This window comes from Parasteatoda tepidariorum, chromosome 10 (genome assembly GCF_043381705.1).
Source record: "Parasteatoda tepidariorum isolate YZ-2023 chromosome 10, CAS_Ptep_4.0, whole genome shotgun sequence".
NCBI lineage: Eukaryota > Metazoa > Arthropoda > Arachnida > Araneae > Theridiidae > Parasteatoda > Parasteatoda tepidariorum.
In genome coordinates this window covers 69655467-69678281 of record NC_092213.1, presented here as the reverse complement: position 1 = coordinate 69678281, position 22815 = coordinate 69655467, and the positions used below count along the sequence as shown (strand labels likewise).

The 22815-nt window shown below is 29.6% G+C and overlaps 1 protein-coding gene across 1 annotated transcript; it reads left to right on the top strand.

Moving 5' to 3' along the window:
* The first annotated feature begins 1441 nt into the window (after positions 1 to 1441).
* Positions 1442 to 22234, top strand: LOC107444762 (hemocyanin C chain). Its single transcript, XM_016058981.3, has 9 exons — positions 1442 to 1837; positions 5017 to 5237; positions 6923 to 7131; positions 12183 to 12579; positions 14156 to 14284; positions 15058 to 15192; positions 18009 to 18195; positions 20574 to 20797; positions 21853 to 22234. Exons 1-9 carry the CDS (start codon positions 1480 to 1482, stop codon positions 22042 to 22044), a joined length of 2052 nt encoding a protein of 683 aa, XP_015914467.1. The 5' UTR covers positions 1442 to 1479; the 3' UTR covers positions 22045 to 22234.
* The last annotated feature ends 581 nt before the right edge of the window (positions 22235 to 22815 follow it).

Genomic DNA, 22815 nt, shown 5'->3' with positions numbered 1-22815 from the left:
TAACATATTTTTATTTTCAATTAGCTTTTGAGCAACTAAAATATAATTATTTATTGAAACATAAATCATAGTGGTAGCTACGATTGAATAATTAATGAGACTATAAATAAAAATGAATAGCATTTCTACCACTTTTTACTTTTTTAGTTACCAATGGCTACATCTCCCTTATGTTATATATATATATATATAAATATAAAAAAATACTTTAAAATTATCTTAATGAAAAAGTGGTGTGTTTATGTTATGTTTAGATAAATTTGATATTTTGTAGTATTGTCTTCCGTATTTTGCCTCCTTTTGTTTCTTAGACTTCTTTATTTTGAAACCTTTCTCAATGATGCTAAAAATAATAATTAAAAAAAGAATGAAAATTATTAAAATTTTAAGTGTTTTAACAAATATTTTTGACTTACATTTACTATTTAGTTGGCAATTTTTATCAGTGAGTAATTATTATCAAAAATTTACCACTTAAAGAAAATAATACGTTCGCCACAGGGGAAATGAAATTTTTTTAAACAATATGAATGTGTAGTTTTTCACTGGTAATTAATATTTTCAAGACCATATTTGTAAAAAACTACTAATGTAACTTTAAGTCAAATTTTATTTCAGATATTTAAAAATTAAATTTTTATTTTTACTTTTTATGAATGTTTTAAAGTAATGGTCATCAATGTTTGTTAAATAATAATACTATACTCTTAAGTGCGTTTAAAAAGTCTTTTACATAAAACTGTTAGAACAAAATTTTTACATTTACGTGAATAGACTTCGAAAATCAAGGGAAGTAGTTTCTTACGTGGAGTATGACTTATGAATTACTTAAACTAAAATTAGTAGAATATTTCTGAAAAACTAAAAAGCGAAAATAATTTAAACAATAAGAATTATGAATTCCTTAAACTAAAATTAGTAGAATATTTCTAAAAAATTAAAATGCAAAAATAATTTAAACAATATTTCACTCTTAAATAAAATTGTGATCAGAACATTAAATTATAGCTACTTTAATAAAATCATATAAAATGTAAATATCAACATGTGAAATTTCATAATTTTTGAAAAAGTCCAATTTCGTACGATCATAATGAGCAAAATTTGACGTACATATTAATTTTTTAAATATTCGCAAAAAAGCAATTCCAAAAAGATTTTTAAAGAAATTTTACTTGTTTGACTTACATTAATATATATTGTATAAATGCTATTTTGAAAATAAAGAAATACATTTACACATTTACTTAAGGCAAAATGAAAATCAATTTTTCGCTTTCGAATACGTCTCCCATTAAAACAGAATTTTTATTTTCTTTATTCGAAGAAAAAAAAGTTACATTGTACTAAAATCATCAATCTTATCTCCTCTCTAAGATTCTAAATAAGAAGTTGTCGTAGAACAATTAAGTAGAAAAACCTGAGATACAGTTTTCCAAGATAAATGGCATCTCAATCTAAAATCAGATTTAGAAGCGGATGTGCCCTTCCCTGCCTTTTTACGGCTTCGATCAAAATAGACCCACTGATTCTCCAAACACTTCGTCGAATATCATTGTGTGTCCAGTATATAAAGATATTCTGCCGTTGTCCGACGCGGTTTTGTTTAGTGAGAATCCCACAAACTGTAAGATGCCAGCAGACGCAGCTGAAAAGCAAAGGCGAGTATTGCCTCTTTTTGAGTACTGTACATTGCCAACCAGTACAAAGTTTGGCTTGAAAGTTGAAAGAGATGCCAAACTTCAAGGACTTGGAGTATTGGGAAGAGGACGTTTGTTTTCTAGTTTTCAGCAGGATCATCTTATTGAAGCTAACAGACTAGCCGAAGTTCTTCTTGGTAAGTAGAATAAAAAAAAAACTAGTTTTAATTTTTTTACATACCTACCAACTTTTACTCTTCGCGAGAATTATCTTCTTGAGTGGTAAATTGATAACCTAATTACAACAAAAGGCAGAAATCTTTAGATGTTTTTAGGTTTGCCAACTAATTTTCTTTTTGTTTAATGTATTAGTCAGTGGTAAATAATTAAAAATTGAAGATAGCCGAATTTTTGTAAATTTTGCCACCAAGTGAGAGATGTATTGAAGTTGCTTTTTATATAAGCTTTCGAATCATTTCTAAGTAATAGTGTGAAAAATAGCGTTAAATCAAAATTATAAAAGAAACTATAATGCATTAGAAGCATTAACTTAGCTACCACAAGAAGAAATTTTTCAAAAAAAGTGTAGAAAGTTGGCAGAGCTTCATTTTGCTTTTGCTTGAATAGTCCAGAGAATGGAAACTGTGGAAACTAGAAAATTTTTCTAAAGAGTACTAGACCAATGAAGCCACCTCAGTAATTATTGTTCGATAACTCAAAGGATTTAATTAAATGGGATTTAGTGGACAATTAGTAGTTAGAAGTTAATGACAAAATTGAAAAGTGAAGGAAAGGAAAAAGAAAAAAACATACACAAGTTTTGTTCAGCTTAAATCAAAATCAAAATACTTTCTTTTTTAATGAAATTATTAATTTAACCGAAAGAAGCTCTATATCGCTGAAATATCGCAATGTGTAGGCAGTTTGCTTCGCCGTGATTTAAAGAAAGAATAAAAATAGTTATGCAACCAGTTTTTACTTGTTTTTGTGTTTTTTCCAGTAGCACTTTTTGATAAAAAAGTTTTTTTCCCCAGCAAAGTGGCTGTTATAGGCTGAATCAAACTTGATTACAAAAAAAAAAAAAAATATTAACATTTATTATAGGAAAAACATTATAGATTGAAATAAAAAGTTGGCTATGCTATGTTAAATCTTTCAAAAAAAAATTCAGTTTAAGTAATTTGCTTTTATAAATTCAAAAGAAACAGAACGGAAACGAGAACATTTTACAACTGCAACTTTATTTTCTAAGTAAAGACAGTGCCATGGTAGAAATAAGGTGGACGACATTAGAAATTTTCAAAACTATAAATGCTACAACTTAAAAAATATATAATTATTTTTAAAACAAAATTATTTCTTGCACGCAAGATAGAAAAATGCTTATTGGAAACTAAGCTGAAATTCCTTGCTAGAAAATTTCTGAAAATATTAGTTTATGTGTTTTATTTATTGCTTATATTACCACCTTTTTTTTCTTTCATAAATTTAAAAAAAAGCTGTTTTAAAATCCGTAGTATTAATAAAAGATGTATATTTCGTAGTTTTCGTAATGATTTATTTAAACGATGCATTCTAAGAAAATGAGAACTTTTTTAAATAAAATATACTAATGAGCTATAAATAGGTATTTTTTAAAAGTGTTTTCATGATCATTTATATATTGGTTAAATTATTTGTTTAAAATGATACGCGAAAAAAAAGAATGACTGAAAGATTGTTACAACTACTTAGTATTTATTTATAAAAAAAACGGTATTTTTTTTTTTTTTAAGAAAATTTCCAAAAAATTACATTTCTGCGGGCAATAATATAAAATTAATTTCTCACTGTTTCAAATCAAATTTAATAAGCAGTTTAAATTTTTAACGAGAAAATTCCTATTTTTGTATGCATAATGACACTGATATTTAGTAAATAAAACATTCAGTTTCTCAAGTACATTTAATTAAAATCAGAAGTGCTTCGAGGCCAGGATGGATATTGGAAAACTGTAATTTTATTTATAACATGAATTACGTTAAAGCCTAATATCCTGTAAAATTTCTAACAATAAAATATTTCTGAAATTATGGAGTTTTCTCCAAGGATCTTTTGGTGTCTAAATAGTGGTAGTTAATTCACGTTAAAGTTCGTCAGAATTTTTTTATGATACCTTTTTAAGAGATCTGACAGTGTTTGGAATTTGGATCTCGTCGTGCTTTTTGAAAAAAATCAAAAGGTATCACTGTTTTTCAAACAAGAGCATTTAAAGTACACTTTTATATAAAAATTTGTAACAAAACGGTTAGAGAACGCTAAAAAGTTCAGAAAACGGTAGTTAAAATTTCTTAAAGTTAGAGCAAAATTGTTCTAGTTAGATTCTACTTCACCAGTGCAAAAACATTCCTGTATTTTTATTTATTTATTTATTTTTTATTCCTTCTGCTCTTCTGAGATTTTAAATGATTTTCTGGCTGATAACTGAAATGATTATCTGGCAATTCCAAACGATAGAAAACTATTAATAGAACATTATTTTTTGTGAGAGAGACAGAACTGCAAATTACTGCGTATTTTTGCAAAATATTTCATGCTAAGATAAACAATTAAAAATTAAAGCTTTTAGAACTTTAGCCAGCATTTTTAAAGCTTCAACTCCAGAGAGCTTGAATGAAATCGAACTTCGTATAAACTTTTGAATCCTTTACATACAGTGGAGGGGAAAATAGCTTTGTGAAATCAAATAACCTAACACATAACAACGGAAATCTCCCCCCCCCCCAAAAAAAAACATAGAAAGTTGGCAGTCGCGGAGAGAAACCAATTTTCAATGATACGCAATAAGCATAAACTTTTTCAACTACTTTATAGGGAGATTTACTTTTTGAAGAAAAAGTAAATCTCCCGAAAAAATAGTGAAAGTCACAGTTATAAATAAAATGAGGTCGAGTCACATATTTAAATGAAATTTTTTTTCTGCTACTACTTGAAACGTAGCCTTTTTTAATTTCCAGAAATGAGAGACAAAAAAAAAGGTATTAAACCATTTGAATCTAGCATCCTTTAAAAAAAGTTTAATTTTTGTAAAAAAGGCAAAAAGTGCAGATCTCAACTGTTTCATTACTGATATTTATTTTGCAGATACAAAACAGCTGTGTCTGCCTTAATATATCGTAATTTTAATATTTGGATACGAAGTCACGACATTGATCTCATTAAAAGTTAAATTAGTAAGCTACAGCTGGAAATGTCTAATTGGTGTAAACAGTTATGTTAAGCCTATTCTAATTGAGGTTTTTTTTCTTTTTCTTTTAAAGTTTACGTTTTGTGTCCGGATGTTAATGGATAAAATCTTTGTTACATGACCAAGTCAATAGTATTATTTTATCATTAGGTGCTGAAACATTCGATGAGTTTGTCGATTTGTGCCATCAAGCCAGGGACTTCGTGAACGAAGGTTTGTTCGTCTACGCAGTGTCTGTCGCCGTTTTGCATCGCAATGACTGCCGTGGGATCTCACTTCCACCCGTCCAGGAGGTCTTCCCTGACAAGTTCTTCCCCGTAGAGACCATCTACAAGGCAATTAAGGTTGCAAACGCCCACCCAGATAAAGATGTAAGTAATTAACATGATTACAATGCCCATCGCTGGGAAAAACAGCGCTTTGGCTTAATGGAAAAATTAAAGAACTAAAAGTTCTAAGCGATATTTTAATGAATTAGAGTAAATATTTATACATTGACGATAGAAGTTTACGATTGAATTTCGGCTTTATTTCTTAAACTCCAAATATCTCCAAAATATCTAAATGTTTAACACAGAGTGTTTAGAAAAATTTAATTTTGTCAGTAAATTGACGTTATTCTTTTTTAAGATACCAATTCAATCGGCCTGAAAGGTCAAAGCTTCTTACAGATGTATTTTCTTAACAAAATAATATTTAGGGGTCACAAATGTATTAAAGGATACAAGTTTATCGCATTTTCGTTATCACTATTTAACTTTATTAAGATCGGTGAGAAAAACTCATTTGAAAATATTACGTCATGACGTTTCCTTTCCAAATTAAAAGAATTATAAGACTGTTGGTCGACAATTTAATGCCAAATTCTTTTGTACCCTTTTCTACTCCAAAAATAAACAAAAGACGGTCATTTAATTCTTTTCTCCACTGAAATGTAAAAAAAAAAAAAAAAAAAAAAAAAAAAAAAAAAAAAAAAAAAAAAAAATTTAATGTAAAAAAAAAGCAGTATGACACTCGCGCTTAAATTAAGTAAATGCGTTCCAGTTTAATTTATTTGTTTAGTTTTATAAAAAAAAAATCATATTCCTGAGAATGAGTTAAGATCATATTCAAATTAACGTATTATTTTGTAATCAGACTACGAAAAAGAGAAAGTGGTACGTAATCAGGTGTCAAGAAAAAATTATTTGTTTATAACCTTTACGAATATTGGTAGGTTTGAGGATGAATATTGACATTATCAGGAATGCCAAATACTCTATTTTCTGCAAAAGTTTTAATTAATTAATAGCGAATTAAATTGTAAACTTGTAGAATAGGAATAATTACACCCACTCTTTAACAGAGTCACTACGAGAGAATTACAATAAAGTTATATTTCGTATGATACTTTGAGCTTTCTAATTGCAAATATTACTGAATATGAAAAAAACTAAATTATTAACAACTTAAATTTATTATCACTAGAATTTTTTTTGTTTTTTTTTGCAAAGCATAAAAGGTTGGCATCGAATGTTTAAGCAAAGGTAAGACAGACATTTTTCATTATTAGCTATCACCATAAGTTTTAGATAGATTGAATAGTTTTATTGATAATTCAAAATGGCGGTCATAAATGTCTCAATTTTGCGTCAAAGGGATCTTCGTTATACCATCACCTCCTACATCAAAAAGCCTCCACACGGTCTTTTATAAGTAGTCCGCGCAGACTACTTAAAAAGTGAACCAGTTGTGCGCATGAACCCAAAACCTTTCATAAAAGTAACTGAGAGAAATTCATCATATATATTTGAGAATTGAATCTGTAGTGGTTGACAAGTGAATAAGGCAAACCAATAATATTCATAAATAAATAAAAATTCTAGTCATATATTTGCTACCACTTTCTTATTTTAACTAGATTTTGTATTAAGTGACTAGTTCAGAATGTGAATATCCTTCACAGTGGTCTGATCGGACTACCTAAAAAAAAAAACCGTGTGGAGGCTTTCAGCTATAGGAGGCGTTGGTTACACCCCCAAAATTTTCATTTCTTTAATGTGAAATGTTGTTTCAGGATGAAATCATTGTAGATGTTGAAGCCACTGGTAACATTTTGGATCCCGAATACAATTTGGCCTACTACAGGGAGGATGTTGGCATCAATGCCCATCATTGGCATTGGCATTTGGTATACCCCAGCACTTGGAATGCCGCTGTAACTGGAAAAGCAAAAGATCGAAAGGGAGAAATCTTTTATTACATGCATCAACAGATGTGTGCTCGGTAAATAATATTTAATTTTATTATTTCATAATGAATCCGATCTGTTTTAAATTTTCCTTTAATGTTGTGTGATAATTAACATTATTATTTTGATGTACAATCAGGTTTATCACTAAGGCAAGGGTGCGCCAGGCGATTAAAAGTGTACAAAGTGGGGACTAATAAACAACAAAAATCTAAGATTGAAAATAGCAACTTTTTTCACAATATTTCTTTTAGTTATAAATGAAAGGAAACGCAAATAATGTTTTTGTTTTAACACGTTCACGTCGGGGTGACCCACCGGTGGGTCACGCGAGATTTTCTCATCTTGGCCGAGTAAAAACTGGTAACAAATAAATTTCATTTTTTAATTTTTTTCCGGGAATAATAAAAATCCATAACTACCAATTGTTTATAACGGATGCAATTTTTATATTGAATTGCTTATTTCCTTATAGTGAATTGCTATTGTTGAGAATGGATTAACTCCTCCCGAATATTATGTAATAATGAAATAGTTCTTCTACCAGTATTTTCTCTTTTCCGTCCCGCTTTCAGGCTCAACATCCGGCGTGAACGTGTTAAACACGAGTAATTAAATTGAAATGTAAATCATGCATGGTGATAGTGAGGATTGAGGAAAGAAATAAATAAAGACGAATTGAGTTTCTACCACTTCTTACATTTAGTCGTCCGTGGTACCCTGCTGAGTAAAATATATATATATATATATATATATATATATATATATATATATATTTATATNAGAGTAAAACTACATATATATATATATATATATGCGTGTGTATTCTTAACAGCCACCACACAGACTGCTGAACTCAAAATGTTTCTTATTACATACAATTCTCTGTAAATTTCATGATGTATGGGATAGGGGCCTTCTGCGCGATCCAGGTACCCAAATTTGTTAAATAAAGTAAGTATGTCTATGCATGTAGTAGGACAATCCTAAAATGTAGTATTTGTTACAAAGTGTTCGAAAATAATTTTTATTTAAACTTTAAATGTTAAACCATTCAACAGAAAAACGTAAATGTATATACAAAGGGGAACTGCACTTATAAAAACAAAGTGGTAGATATTTGCCCTTAAATAAAGTGGACACGTATATTTTTTAATAAATCGTAATAGATCGATCAATTTAAGATAGATCAAAAAGAAATTTATTCTAATCATAAGGATGGACGACATAGATGACACGAACGTCTTAACTTTCCAAATTCATGCCAAGAATGAAACAAATGTTGACCACTATTTTTCTTTTACTATACGGTATTCTTAGTTTCTTTAGTGGAAACGATTTCCTTTTTCAAAGATAAAGATGGAAATATTGAGATTTTTTATAACTAAATAGAGTCGCTAATAATAGAAATCATCCTTTTTATTGAGGCCCAATTTTTTTTTCTTCATATTTCACATTAAACTCTATAGCTCAAAATAAAATAACCAAATTCAGAAATGAAGAATTTTTCGCCGTTAACTATTCTCACAGTTCATAACAGTCCTTTTTTAAAGACCAAACTTCAGCTTATTTTATTTAATTTGATTTATCCTTGGATATCTCTGTCATAGTTACTTAATTGTTAAGGCCTCGAACAATCAAATGACTATGAGAGACTTAGTCTTGCATTAGGTGATGTTTGACTAGATACTAGAACTCATTAAATTTGCTAGTGTTAGTTCGAAAAAATCTATTTCGTTGGAAAATAACGATAAAATTTTATAAATTCAAATGAGATTTGATGACAAAAATAAACGCGTATTAAATAAAGAACTACTAATAATTCTACGCTCTTTTTTCTTAATCTTTTTCACATTCAGCTTAAGTTATCAGGAAACCATACCTTTTTCCGGTTAATAACATTTCTCGTTATTGTTTTGGTTTCTCTTCCTATTTTAGAGCTGATAAGAAGAAGGAATATCAGTAAAGCGATCCTAGTTTTAATTTTAGTGTTCGGATGACAAAGAGTTAGAAACGATTATCTTTTTTTTTGTTTTCTTTCTAGATATAATAAGAAACTGTAAAGTGTTATTTTCATCATATGTAGTTTTGACTATTACATAAATGTCATTTTTTTTAATTAATAGGTACTTTAAAAACAATCGCAAAATAGAGATCTAAGCAATTTCTTAAATTGAAAAAAAGTATAATTATATCTTTCTCACTGTTGGAAGTTAGAAACGACTTATAATTATTTTAATCCCTTAGTAATTGACTAAATTTCGTGAATATATAAATTTACCATTATTCAAATATGTTCGTAAACATAATATAGAAGAAATAATCAGTATATATGGTTTAAATATATTTATCGTAAATATGTTCCTCATGTTTTCGAAATTGAATTTTAAAATATTTTATATCGTCCTGGCCTTTATAAATTGAAATAGAGAATACAAGTATATNTATATATATATATATATATATATGCCGAAATGCTAAAAGAAGACTAAAATTAGCCCCCAGCACTCTTCTTTACTATCTAACAAAGTGAGTTGCTGAGATTGTTTCAGTACTCTTAACGCTACAAGCGACTGGCGCTGCTGTCGACTTATACTTAATCTGAACTCTTTAATTTTAAAAGCGATGCGTTTGCGGCAACTTATTTCTAAATCATGATCATAGTGTCTTTTAATTTTTCTCATCACAAATCATGATCAATTTATAACATGATCCAATAAATCACTATGTAAAGGTGAAAGCCTTAAACAATTTTAAGACAGTGACTAAGATTGCATATAAACATAAGCCAACTTTTGCGCTTTTCAAAAAAAAGTGTTTTCCTAGTGGTAGGGTTAATTAAACTAATGAAATTGCGATTGTGTGTTGGTGTTTCGTAAAAAAAATTAGCCTGCTGATGAATAAATGGATGTATGAATGGGTCGGCCTTGTAAACGGGCTGTGACGTGTGTGTGGCTAAACTGCGAAAATCTTTTCTTAGTGATAATTAGGGTCATTCATGGGTATTTTTTCTTGATTTAATAAGTTATATTTATCGTTTATCGAACTTGATGTAACTCGAATTTTTTAATTAAACATTTGAAAACAATAGCTTCTTGACGAAAAAAAAGTGGTTACACATTTGCGAAACAATTAAATGGAAATTTAACTCATAAAGCTACAAATTTAGTTTAAGCATACAACAATATAGTTAATTCAGAATTAATTATATTTACAAAAGTTTGTGAAGTTTTTCTTAAGTTTCATCATTAACCGTTTGCCGCTGTGTTATATGATTAAATTAGATAATACAAAACTATTATCAATTAAATATTTTAAATGCAAATCAAGAGAAAAAGACAGAAAATACAGTAAAGTCATGATAGTTCGAGGTGGACTTGTCCGAACCTATCTTAACCCTTTAATGGGCCCTTTATTTCTAGTAAAGGTAAATTAAAGTATTTTTGGAATAGAAATTGTTTTAAGAACAGTAATTGATGTATATACAAAAAAAACTCATATAGTTTATAAAAATGCCATTTTTTTGGTGGTAAATATATTTAACATGACCTATTAGGAACTTACTGACTTTTATTTTTCTTTATTTATAAAATAAATTCCTTAAATGCTACAAACTTCAAAAGGAATTATGTATTTTATAACTTTTATACGTTTTTTAAAAGTGACAAATGGTTACCAATTTTATTCAAACTCACTTCAAGAAAGCTGAAGTTGTTGAAAAATGGAAACCTAAATTAAAAGTGGTAAAACGTGGTGGTAAGTATACTTACCACGGCCTTCAAAAGGGTTAAATTACACTTGAATAATTGAACATCGAATAATTTGTTACACTTAACACTCGACCTCATAAAATTTAACAAATAAATAAAAAGAAATAAAACAAATATTTAAATTACACTGAACTATATTTAATTGAAAAGTATTTATCTACCCTCATTTCTTATGAACTGAAAACTAAAAAACTTATAGGAGACTTATAAAACTTACTTAATAATATAAAACTTATAACCAATTTTTAGGAAACTGCATGTTATGAAAGCATAAATGTTTTTTTGCTTTTATGTTAAATTTTAGGAAAATACTGGGCGTCAGCTACGATATTTAAGGCTGCATGGGAAATAGGACTTGTAGTTTTTTCCTATATTGTAGTTTTCTCAAAGCTTCTTCAAAGGATTGTTTCTTGTGATTAAAATAGTAAAACTTCGCAACTATACTTTTCTTTGGCGTTGTTGAAATCTACGACGATTATATCCAGAAAATGAATTATAGCCAGTTTTTGGAACATATATCCTTTTTAAAATGCTAAAGACTGGTAGCTGAAATCTTTCCTTACGTTAATATAGTTAAAGTCGTTTAAGTCAAAGTTAAAGTTAAGTTAAAGTCAAGTTATTGTAAAGTTAAGTTAAGTTAAAGTCAATGAATGTTCAGCTTACAGTTGGAGAAGCTGAACATTCTTAACAACCAAAATATATTAAAAATTTAAAAGGAAAAATATTTTGTTCTAAATTCAAGCAGTTGTAATCTCAGTCACCCCAGAGACTCTGTATACAAACTGCTTTCATTTTCTAATTTTACTGTAATTTCACGATGAATGGGATATGGGTCTTCTGCGCGGCCCAGGTGCCCAACTTTTGTTAAATAAAGTAAGTAAGTAAGTAAGTAAGCAGTTGTAATTATTTTCAACCAAATTTATTTCGAACAGAAGAACATTTCATTTAACTTAAATGAAAACACTTTTCCAATTGCTGCAAAATTTGGAGTCCGTCAGGTTAACGGTTAATCATTGTAGCATTTTAATCCGTGGTCTGAATTAAACATGAGTTTTTTAGACGGCAAAAACGCAAGTTTAGTTCTTCCTGTTTTCGATGGAAATGCGTGTAATCCATGTTTAAGATCGCAAAGGTGATTGAAGCCATTTTGTCACACGCTGTGCATGTGTGGGTCATTTTATGGACTCTAAACTGATTTTCCCTATCTCTGATTAATGAAAAGCTCGAATATTCGAGACTTGAATTCTCCAGACAATCTTTGCTTGTTTTATTTATAAAATGGATTGAGTTGTTTCAAAGATTGTTGTTTCTTTTAGATACGATTGTGAAAGATTATCCAATGGTATGCCTCGTATGATTCCTTTCCACAACTTCCACGAAGGTTTGGAAGGTTATTCTGCTCACTTGAGCTCCATCATCAACGGTCTTCCATACGCCTCCAGACCATCTGGCATGAGCCTGCAAGATTACCAAGGAGTTGGTGTCCAAAACTTGGAACGATGGAGAGAAAGGATCTTGGATGCCATCAATCTGGGATATGTAACAGACGCTGATGGCAAGGAGACCATCCTCGATGAGACACACGGAATTGACATCTTGGGTGACATCATCGAATCCAGTCACGAATCTAAAAACCCTGAATTCTACGGCAGTCTTCACAACTGGGGACACGTTCTTATTTCCAACGTTCTCGACCCTGACCACAGATTCTTGGTAAGCAGAGCACTTAGTTTATTCGTAATTCTCATGCTGAAATATGCATAACACATTTCTTAACATTTAAAAACCAAATTATTATCTTATTTAACCTTTTTTCGATAAATGAAAACCAGTACGGTAACCTGCAATAGTTTTATACTATAACCTTTAATTGAGTGTAGAATAAAATCTGTTTTGAGAGTTTCCCTCTACATCGGCCTAACACATTAGAATTCGAAAACCGTTTTATGGTTGCTAATGTTTTGAATTCATTAAAATTCGTTATTATTTCTCACACTTTCTTTTCCACCAACACGTTTGAATGTGTAAGGCTAAAGGAGCCTTGGCAATGGATTAAATCTATTCACAGCCAATATATGGATTCCTTAACTTTCCTTGGCGAAAACTATTTTAAAGTAAACACGAGTTTCGCATTTTTGAGTTCTTGGTTCATGGAGGTTTCCTGTAGGGCTTATAGCCTTGCAATCACACCTTTCGGGCCATTTTACAAATATATAATTTGATAATGTATATTTATATTAAGACTTAAAAGTAATCTTCACTTTACAGCTCCATATAATTCACAAAAATAAAAGGTTTATTTTATTTATCATAATTTGATTCTTCATTAAAACAGTTTGTAATATTTAATGTCACCGCGGAATAAAATTAGACAATTGCAAATACAACATTCAATTTCTTGAACTAATTGTAAATACATCAACTACGTCAATCATCCTCTTCAACAAAATAGAAATTCAAACAAAAACTTCTTCAGTCAACAAACCGTTTCATAACAATAATTTAGAAACAAGTTATCTTCTTCAGAGTCATTACAGCGTCATGATTCGTCATGCTTTCTAGATGATACTTTTTAAGTGCTTTTACTCCCAACTCATTACGTGCTTTCGTAAGTAATATAATTTGAAGTAAAGAAATTTACGTTTATAGTTACGAAATATGTAGGCATACCACTCGCTTAGATTTTTATAATGAATTAAAGTAACATTAAACAGTATCAGTTAAGACTGCTATTTATGTTATTTTATTAAGTATTTAATACTCCACCCCCAAGATAGGATAAACAAAGAAAGATACTAATTTAAAAGAAAATATGCATTAAAAAAACAGGATGATAACGATAGCGTTTTTGCTCCTCAATATATATTAGTCAATCTTTATTTGTTGGTTATCACGTTACTACAATAATTATATATAATACAATTAGTTACAAGTTAGCCTTATGAAGCCTACGTGACCTATGTCTGCGCTTGAGCGGCCTCCGTGGCTGAGTGGTATCGCCAGCCAAAAACTGTGCAATGCGTAGGGGTAGCGGGTTCGAACCCCGCTGTTACCCTGGATGTATCTTCATTCTATCCTTTGTTGTAACTTGATATCTTCATATGCGATAGTTGATAAAATAACATTTAAAAAATTGAACATCAGCCCGTAAAATTAGCCCACAAAGCAAAATATGTTAGCATCGCTATATATTTAAACAAAAGTATTAGACTTGAAGTCTAATATTATGTGCATGTAATATAATATGGCTATTTGCATATAATGTGTAAAATTATTTTTTTCCTCCCAGAATAACCCAGGCGTTATGGATGATGCTACAACTTCTTTAAGAGATCCTATTTTCTACAGATGGCATAGGTTTATTGATGATATGTTCAATGAATACAAGAAGAAACTTGAACCATACGACCCAGATGAAGTAGGTTTTTTTTTGAAATTCATTAGAAATTCATACATAAATTAAACTGAATAAATTGCACAGTCTGGATTCGAAATTGTTTTATAAAAGAAACTATTCATAATTAAGTTTGCTACTCTACTTTCTGTTTCTATTTATGTTTTAATTATAATAAATCTTACTGTTCAAATTTCTCAGTTTTTTATAATCATAACTATTCACATTAAAATTCGCATTAAATTTTCGCCAAATTTCTATACATAAATTAAACTGAATAAATTGCACAGTCAGGATTCAAAATTGTTTTATTAAAGAAACTATTCATAATTAAGTTTGCTACTCTACTTCCTGTCTCTATTTATATATTAATTATAATAAATCATGCAGTTGGGATTTCTCAGTTTTTTTACATTCATAACTATTCACATTAAAATTTGCATTCAATTTTCGCCAAGTTTCTATACATAAATTAAACTGAATAAATTGCACAGTCTGGATTCGAAATTGTTTTATAAAAGAAACTATTCATAATTAAGTTTGCTACTCTACTTCCTGTCTCTATTTATATATTAATTATAATAAATCATACAGTTGGGATTTCTCAGTTTTTTATATTCATAACTATTCACATTAAAATTTGCATTAAATTTTCGCCAAATTTCCATACATAAATTAAACTGAATAAATTGCACAGTCAGAATTCAAAATTGTTTTATAAAAGCAACTATTCATAATTAAGTTTGCTACTCTGCTTCCTGTTTCTATTTATTTATTAACTACAGTAAACTTTACAGTTGGGATTCCCCAGTGTTGAGATCGAAAGTGTTCGAGTCGCTGCACACCAAGACAATATAGTCACTACAACATTTGAAGAAGATGAACTCGATTTATCCAATGCCTTCAACTTCGGAAGAAATGGATCAGTAAAGGTACAATAGTTGTTTATTACATTTCTTAGTTTCAATTAACGACCACATTTAAGTTTTAATTGACAACCACAGCCATCAAAAATTAGGGCAGAAAAAAAATCGCTGAAATTCTTCTGGGTGTTTCTAGAACATGTTTTGGAAAGGAATGAACAACTAGTCAAGTATTCATTCTGTGGCATAGTAACTGTTAACTGAGCTTAAAGCCAAAATGTGAATATTTTCCTCATCTTTGGCATGATATAAGCAAAAACCGGTTTTGAGGTGATCGAAGAGTTTTTCACGCTCTCAAGCATGCACATAGCAAAATTCGTTACGAAAAAGAACCAGTTGCACCTCTTTCTTTACATCAGAGATCAACTTACTTATGAGGTAAACATAAACATTCAAACTGAAACTGTTTAGAGGTTCCATTGTGTTCGTGATGTGTATTGGAAACCAGAAGTTAAAAGTTTCTTATCCTCCGGATTTAGATAGTTCAACTTAAAAAATAAAAAAAAAGTCAGTTTTTTTAGTAATTTAAATTACTAAATGAAAATTAAATTTATTCTACGTAAAACAAAATGAAAATAATGCTTCCAGTTTTCTACATACTAGTGGGCTACGCCCCCTGATCACTAACGCTTGCCAACCCCCCAAAATTGCTACACAATCTTATATGGTTTGCTTCGCAAACCAAGCTCACTTCGCTCGCTACTAACTTAAGTACATTGCAAATGCACAAAGTTCTAAGAATTGGGTATACTATAGCTTACGTCACAGGATGTGTTATTCCTACTAAATTTAACTAGTAAATAGCAATTTCTGCGAACTTGATTTTTAGCAACAAGTAAACATTAAATGAAGTGTGTTGTTATAAGTCGCTACTCGGCTGGTTGAAATTGTATTATTCTAGTTCCTTTTGAAATAATTTATTTTGTTGTTTTATCTAAGTTTATGAATTTAGTAAACATATTTAGAACTCAGCTTGTTAATTAAACTAAAAGGTAAATGTTATTCCTAGTAAAATTTTCGCAGTGGAAGTAGTTGTGTTTTTTTCATATTATACCCAATTCAAAACAATCATTCAAATCCATATAACAACTTTTTCTTAAAAAAAAAATTATATCTTTTTAGTAAATACTGAGTCCTTAAAATAAATTTGAATTCAAATAAATGACATGTAATTCGTTAAATCTATTAGAAATGTGCCATAGTATAAAATCTTAAGATAAAATTTCTAAAACTGATATCTCTTTAAAAAGGTTAAAATTTTGGCTATAATTAAGTCTATTAAAAATTGAAATAAGTGAATTGCAATGGAAAAACCTGCATAAACAAATAAATTCTATCAAAACAAATAAATTCGTGATATAAATCAAAAATCGTCAAATAAATTCGTAATATATAAATTCGTGAAAAAAAGCGCTTTCGACAAAAAAATAAAATAGAGATCTATCGACAAAGACTTCTGCCAAGCTTATGCTCTCCCTGGTTATTTCAGTTTCCGTTTTTAAAAGCGTGTTTTACAAATAATATTAGATCGATAATATCACTTTTCATTTTCAAGTAAATGTTGTAAATTCTATAGGTATTTAAAAAAAATTCTGAACATAGGGTCAAAATTTTTTCAACTAATATGAAAAAATACTTCATTATATTTTCATTGTTATATTAAATGTAATTGTATTATAAATGTAAATAATGAAATTTTATATGTTTTCTCAACATCTCAACATTTTGTCAAAATTTATTTTACTAGTAAAGATAAAACTTAAAGTAATATATTTTGTTATAACATTAAATGAAAATTCAAAATCATTTTTATGTTCCTCAACGATTTGTCAAAATTTATTCAACAAATAGGTATGATATTGAAAGTACTCTATATTTTGTTGTAATAATAAACGTAATTTCATTTTATATGTATAGCTAGACACATCAAGTTTTACTTTTAGGAGAAATTTTTGCAAGAAAATAACTTTCTATTTAATTTATAAATCATAAAATAAAGATGAAGTTCAGATTTTGCAGATTTCATGTTACAGTGAGTTTCTAAACATTAGAACCATCTTAGTTACTGCTTCAAATTTTTTGTCCACAAATTCACTAAAACCTCATAAATTTTCGTAATTTTTATTAGTCAGTTTAGTATAAGAACTAGTTTCGAAAATAAGTTAGCTAGTAAAGTAAGTATTAGTTTCAAGCATAAGTAATTATATGTAGGTTATCAAATTAACCCATTTTCGGCCAAAGGTATGTAAACGCACCATTTCAATAAATATTTTTTTATTGAAATGTATACGTATATCTATCTTAATTATTAAGATATTAAGGGATATCTATATATCTATCTTTATTAAGATATCTATCCTAATTATTAAGATATTAAGGGACATCTATCTTAAGAATATATCTATAAAATATTAGTAATTCAATTGGATTAACTTGAAACAGTTATTGACAAATTCGACTATTTGAAAATGTATAACTATTAAACTTGAGATTAACCATATGTTTTTATTAACGTTTATAGTTGCAAATTCTTTAAATAGAATTGCCATTTTATTCATAATTACCATTTAGGGTTTATTATTATTATTCATTTCATTACCATTTATGCACCATTTCATTTCTAAAATGAAGTATTATTTTTCATGCACGAACTTTTTTTGTGTCTTAATGAATGTAATTTAAGTATACTTCAATGAAAACAATACCACGTTCTCTAAAATTCTATGTTTGGCTTAAAATGGGTTAAGCACCGGTTAATCTGTGGAATGAATTGAATTTAAGCAATAGCGAGTGAAAAGAAGTATTAATCAAATTTCATTCAACAGATCCGTTATCAACATCTGGATCATGAGCCTTTCGCATATGATATCAAGATTCAAAACAAATCCACCAAAGTATGCCATGGAACTATCAGAATCTTCCTCGGACCAGTATTTGATGAACTCGGCAATAAAATCAAGATTGATGATATCAGGAGACTCATGATTGAACTGGATAGGTTTAGCGCCGTCTGTGAGTATATCGCTGATAAATTTTTATTCAATATTTAATACTTTCATACTCAAATATTTCATTTTGGGAAAAGCTGAAAAAGCTTCAAGTTGAAGAAGTAGAGGTGCTAATAATAAAATAATTACATCACCAGTATATAATTTCGAAGAAAGGAAAGGACATCGTGTGTTATTTGTTTTGCAATTTGAGTGTGGCTTTATTAAGGTTAACACGTTCTCGCCGGGGTGACCCACCGGTGGGTCACGCTAGATTGTCTCATCTTGGCAGCTCACCGGAGTAAAAACTGGTAACAATAAATTTCATTTTTTAGTTTTTTTTCCGGGAATAATAAAAATCCATAACTACCAATTGTTTTTAACGGATGCAATTTTTATATTGAATTGCTTCTTCGTCGTGATAAAGTTCCTTATAGTGAATAGTTATTGTTGAGAATAGATTAACTCCTCCCGAATATTATCTAATATTGAAATAGTTCTTCTACCAGTATTTTCTCTTTTCCCGTACCAGTATTTTCACTTTTCCCGGCATGAACGTGTTAATAAAAGTTGCATGGTTGTCAACTTCAACAATTTTCAAAAAGTAGTAGGGATTCAAAAAGTAGTTCATCCTAGTAGTAGGGAAATTCCAATTCAATTAAAATTGTAAGCAGGTGTTCATTTAAAATACAGCCAACAATTAAAAACACTTTCAGCAGGGCAGCTAAAAAATATGTTTCAATTATTAAAAAAAAATCTAAAAAAATTATTATCTTCAACACACAGCTGAGTTAAATTCTAACTTCTTTTATACGGCCAAACACTGCAGTTTAACCCTTTCGCGCCGACTGTCACAAATACGTGACAGCAAAAAACAGTATCAATCAGGGTAAGAAGATAAAACTGGTAATCAAAGTATTTCTTTAGCAGTTTATTTGTAGGCGGAGTTATAATTTTTTGATTTATTTAATTCACCATTACTTTGTTCAAAATAAAACTATTTAGTTATACTTTGAATTAACATTGATTATATATATGATTAAACTAACAATAATTAAAATAAAAGCAAAGTAAGTCTGTCAAATTAGTAACGACTACATTTAAGTTACCGTTTTTTATTTAATTGCAACTTGATTCTGATTTTGTACGAATGCTTTTCCGAATCACCCGTCCCCAAGGGGTTAATGATATTTTCCTTTTAACCCTTTCCACTCCGAAGGCTTCAAAATGCTGATTGATCTAATATCAGCTGAATAGCATTTAAAATACACAATATAGTATTATTATACTATTTTAAAATTCTTAAAATAACGTGGTTACTAATTAATAAGATGTATAATATCTTAATTTTAAAGTAGTGACTGTTGTTGGTGCCTCAGTGGAGACATCGGAGTGCAAAGGGTTAATATATTACCAAAAGACATCAGAAAGCGACACACAGAAATCTTTCTTTTGTAGTGATGTAATATCTCTCCTAGAAGAAGGAAATGATTGCCCTTATATATATACATATTGACTAAATGCCTCTGATTTGCACCACAATCAGTTTCACAATTCTTCAATTCCACAATTCTCTTCGCTTTTCTTGACTAAATTTTTCCCCCAAGCAAAGGGTTACTCTACTAACGGAGTACGATGACATTTCTGGGCATAGGTTGTCATGCAATAGTCAATTCTTATTTTGTGCTCTTACTCTCCCAGGGATGACAGTTTAGGGGATATTTCCGTATCGTGACCTGTCACGCCAACTAGGCCAACAATCGCCAAGGAGCCACATAGATTTTAAAATTGAAAATTAAAAAAAAAAAAAGAAAACATGTAGATGTTTGCCCGGAGGTGGCTACGAGTTATACCTTTCAAGTCGGTCCCTTACTGTGATGTTTTTTTTTTTTTTTTTTTTTTTTTTTTTTTTTTTTTTTTTTTTTTTTAGTTTCTCGCGGGCCGCTGCCCGGAAGTTGCCAAGGTTAGGCGATAATTCTGCCACAGATCACGATACGGAAATCTCCCTAGAGTTTATATTTATCAAGACGGAAAAGAGCATTCATTCTAGTTTGTCTTCTGAAAAAGTGCTACCAAGAGTGACTCATCCATGACAACCAAGATTTTTTAACAGTTATAACATGATATATATATAATTAATTGTAGTGAGTAGCCTATATAATTAAGAGCAGAAAAAGCTAATTCTACTACCCAGGAAAGGTAGTAATATTTAAAATTATTAGTTACTACAGAATTACTGCCAGTTTTTTCCCCTCCTTTCCGTGTCACTTTCACTCCTGATCTTTGCTGTAAGTTTGTGCAGCCGCTGCACTGAATCAACTTATATATGAATTTTTTGTAATCAATGATTCAATATAACACTTTTGTATAAGTTCCTTACAATGTATATTTCTTAACTTTTAGTGAACCCTGGAGTTAACGACATCCACCGAACTTCAAGAGAATCTAGTGTGACAATTAACAAGGAAAGAAAATTCGAGCAACTTCTGAGGGGAGAGGGTACTAACGAACATTCTTCAGAATTTTGCAGCTGCGGATGGCCAGACCATCTTCTCGTTCCCAAGGGTAACGATAAGGGAATGAAATTCCATCTGTTTGTGATTGTAACTGACCACTTGAAGGACTTGGTAAGTTTACGGATAAATAGAAAAACTAATTTTTAGAAAGCCTTTTTTTTTGAAGAAAGTAATAGAAAAAGGAAAGGCAAAGAAAAAAGCTCAAATAGCTAAGAAATAAGGCTAAAAACAGCTACAGATTTGATTAAAGCACACTAATTGCTTTTATGTTTATTGAAAAATTGGATATATTTAATATTATAATGGCAGGGTTATGGCAGGATATATTTAATAAAAAAATTGCTCATTTTACAAATATGAAGGCACGGATACCAATTGCTTCACTTTTTGCAAAAAGTTTTCTATAAATTGGTAACCAATGAAATAGTAAAACTTGTAGAATAATGATAATTAATCACTCTTTAAAAGAGTCGCACCAAGTTAATAGTCACGCTGTTGCATTTCATATGATACTTTGAATATTTGGTAAGTAGTGGTATAAAAATTGCTTTAAATAAAAAATAATAAACTAAAAATAACGAAAACTTGGCCACCACTGGAATTTTTTCCCAGGACCTTGTTACAATAATAAATGAGTGGTAGTTAAGCTTTTTCAAAACAACTGAAAAATATTTAAATTTAGCTGTTAAATTTAAAGAATAGCGAAATTATTCCTACAGATGTTTTGAATCCATATATATTTGATTTAAAATTAAAAATCTATATCTAATACTTTCTCTTAAAGATTAATGGCTTCATCTGTTTGTTTATGTTTTTACCTATCTGTGTTATCCCTGTTTTGTGCTGTCCTTTCTATCTTCTTTTTTCCTCAATATTATTTAACTGTCTAACATTAAGTTTTACTAACCCAAATAATTTCAACATCAATGGCCCTTGATTCAGTTTGTAATCATATAATTTACGGAGGTGGCCTTTTTGGCCAGGTACTCCGGTGCACCTATTACTAGTTTCCGCACTATAAAACATACGTCACAAGACATGTTGAAGGCTGAGTCTTCAAAATAAAAGTAAATATTCTAAAAATCATTGCTGAAAAAAGTTATTTCAACGATTTTGCTCCCATTCTTTCTTCCAAAATCAACATGACTGATCAAAATATTCTCTAGGTTGGTCAGCTTACTGATAAGAACATTTGCGCTGACGCTGTCAGTTACTGCGGTGTGAAGGATGATCTCTATCCCGACAGGAAATCCATGGGATTCCCATTCGACAGATCCATCAAAAAAGACAGCAAAGAATGGCTGTTGCCCAACATGAAAGCAACCGAAGTGACCATTGTCCATTCTGCCAGGCATTAAGGATAATTATCAACTCAACAACATACCGGAAATATAAAAATAGATGATATCCAAATTATTGATGGAACTATTATTGACCCTTTACGACTTCACGATATCATTATGTTATTTTGTATTTTCACGGATAATAAATAAATAATTAAAGATAAGTATTCTGAATTTGTGAACAATAAAATTATTCGCACCACAACTTGTTGATCTTTTATTATGTAGATTTCTCTGGCGACATTTGGCTTCAATTTTTTAAAAAATAATTGTGATTCTTCTCTAAAACTTTTCATATTCAAGGCAAATTTACAGATCATTTTAAAATTAACTTATTCAATGGCATTTTAACACTAGGTTTACGGGACACGTCATTTTGACGGATTTCGACTTTTGTAAGGAAAATTATAAAACCCGTTTGAATTTTTATGTTATCTCTTGTAATGACTTTTAACCATTGATCGAAGTAAATATATATTAAATGCTATTTACCTCAAAAGCGTTGAAATATTGAAATTCTCTATGTGGTATATCTATTTCTACGGATATGCGTCAATTTGAGGCGATCATAATTTAGACAAAAGTTTAAGTAAACAAGCAATTATCACATCAATAATAAATAGGAATGTACCGACAATACTTCGATTTGTTATCCTATATCGTTATCTCAAATAAAACAGGCGATAAACAACTGTTGCCAATTATCAATAATTGAAAGAACAAACGCAGAATGATTGATGTCAGAGTGTCAGATTCTTAAGGTTTCAGTTGCTTAGTTCGAGTATT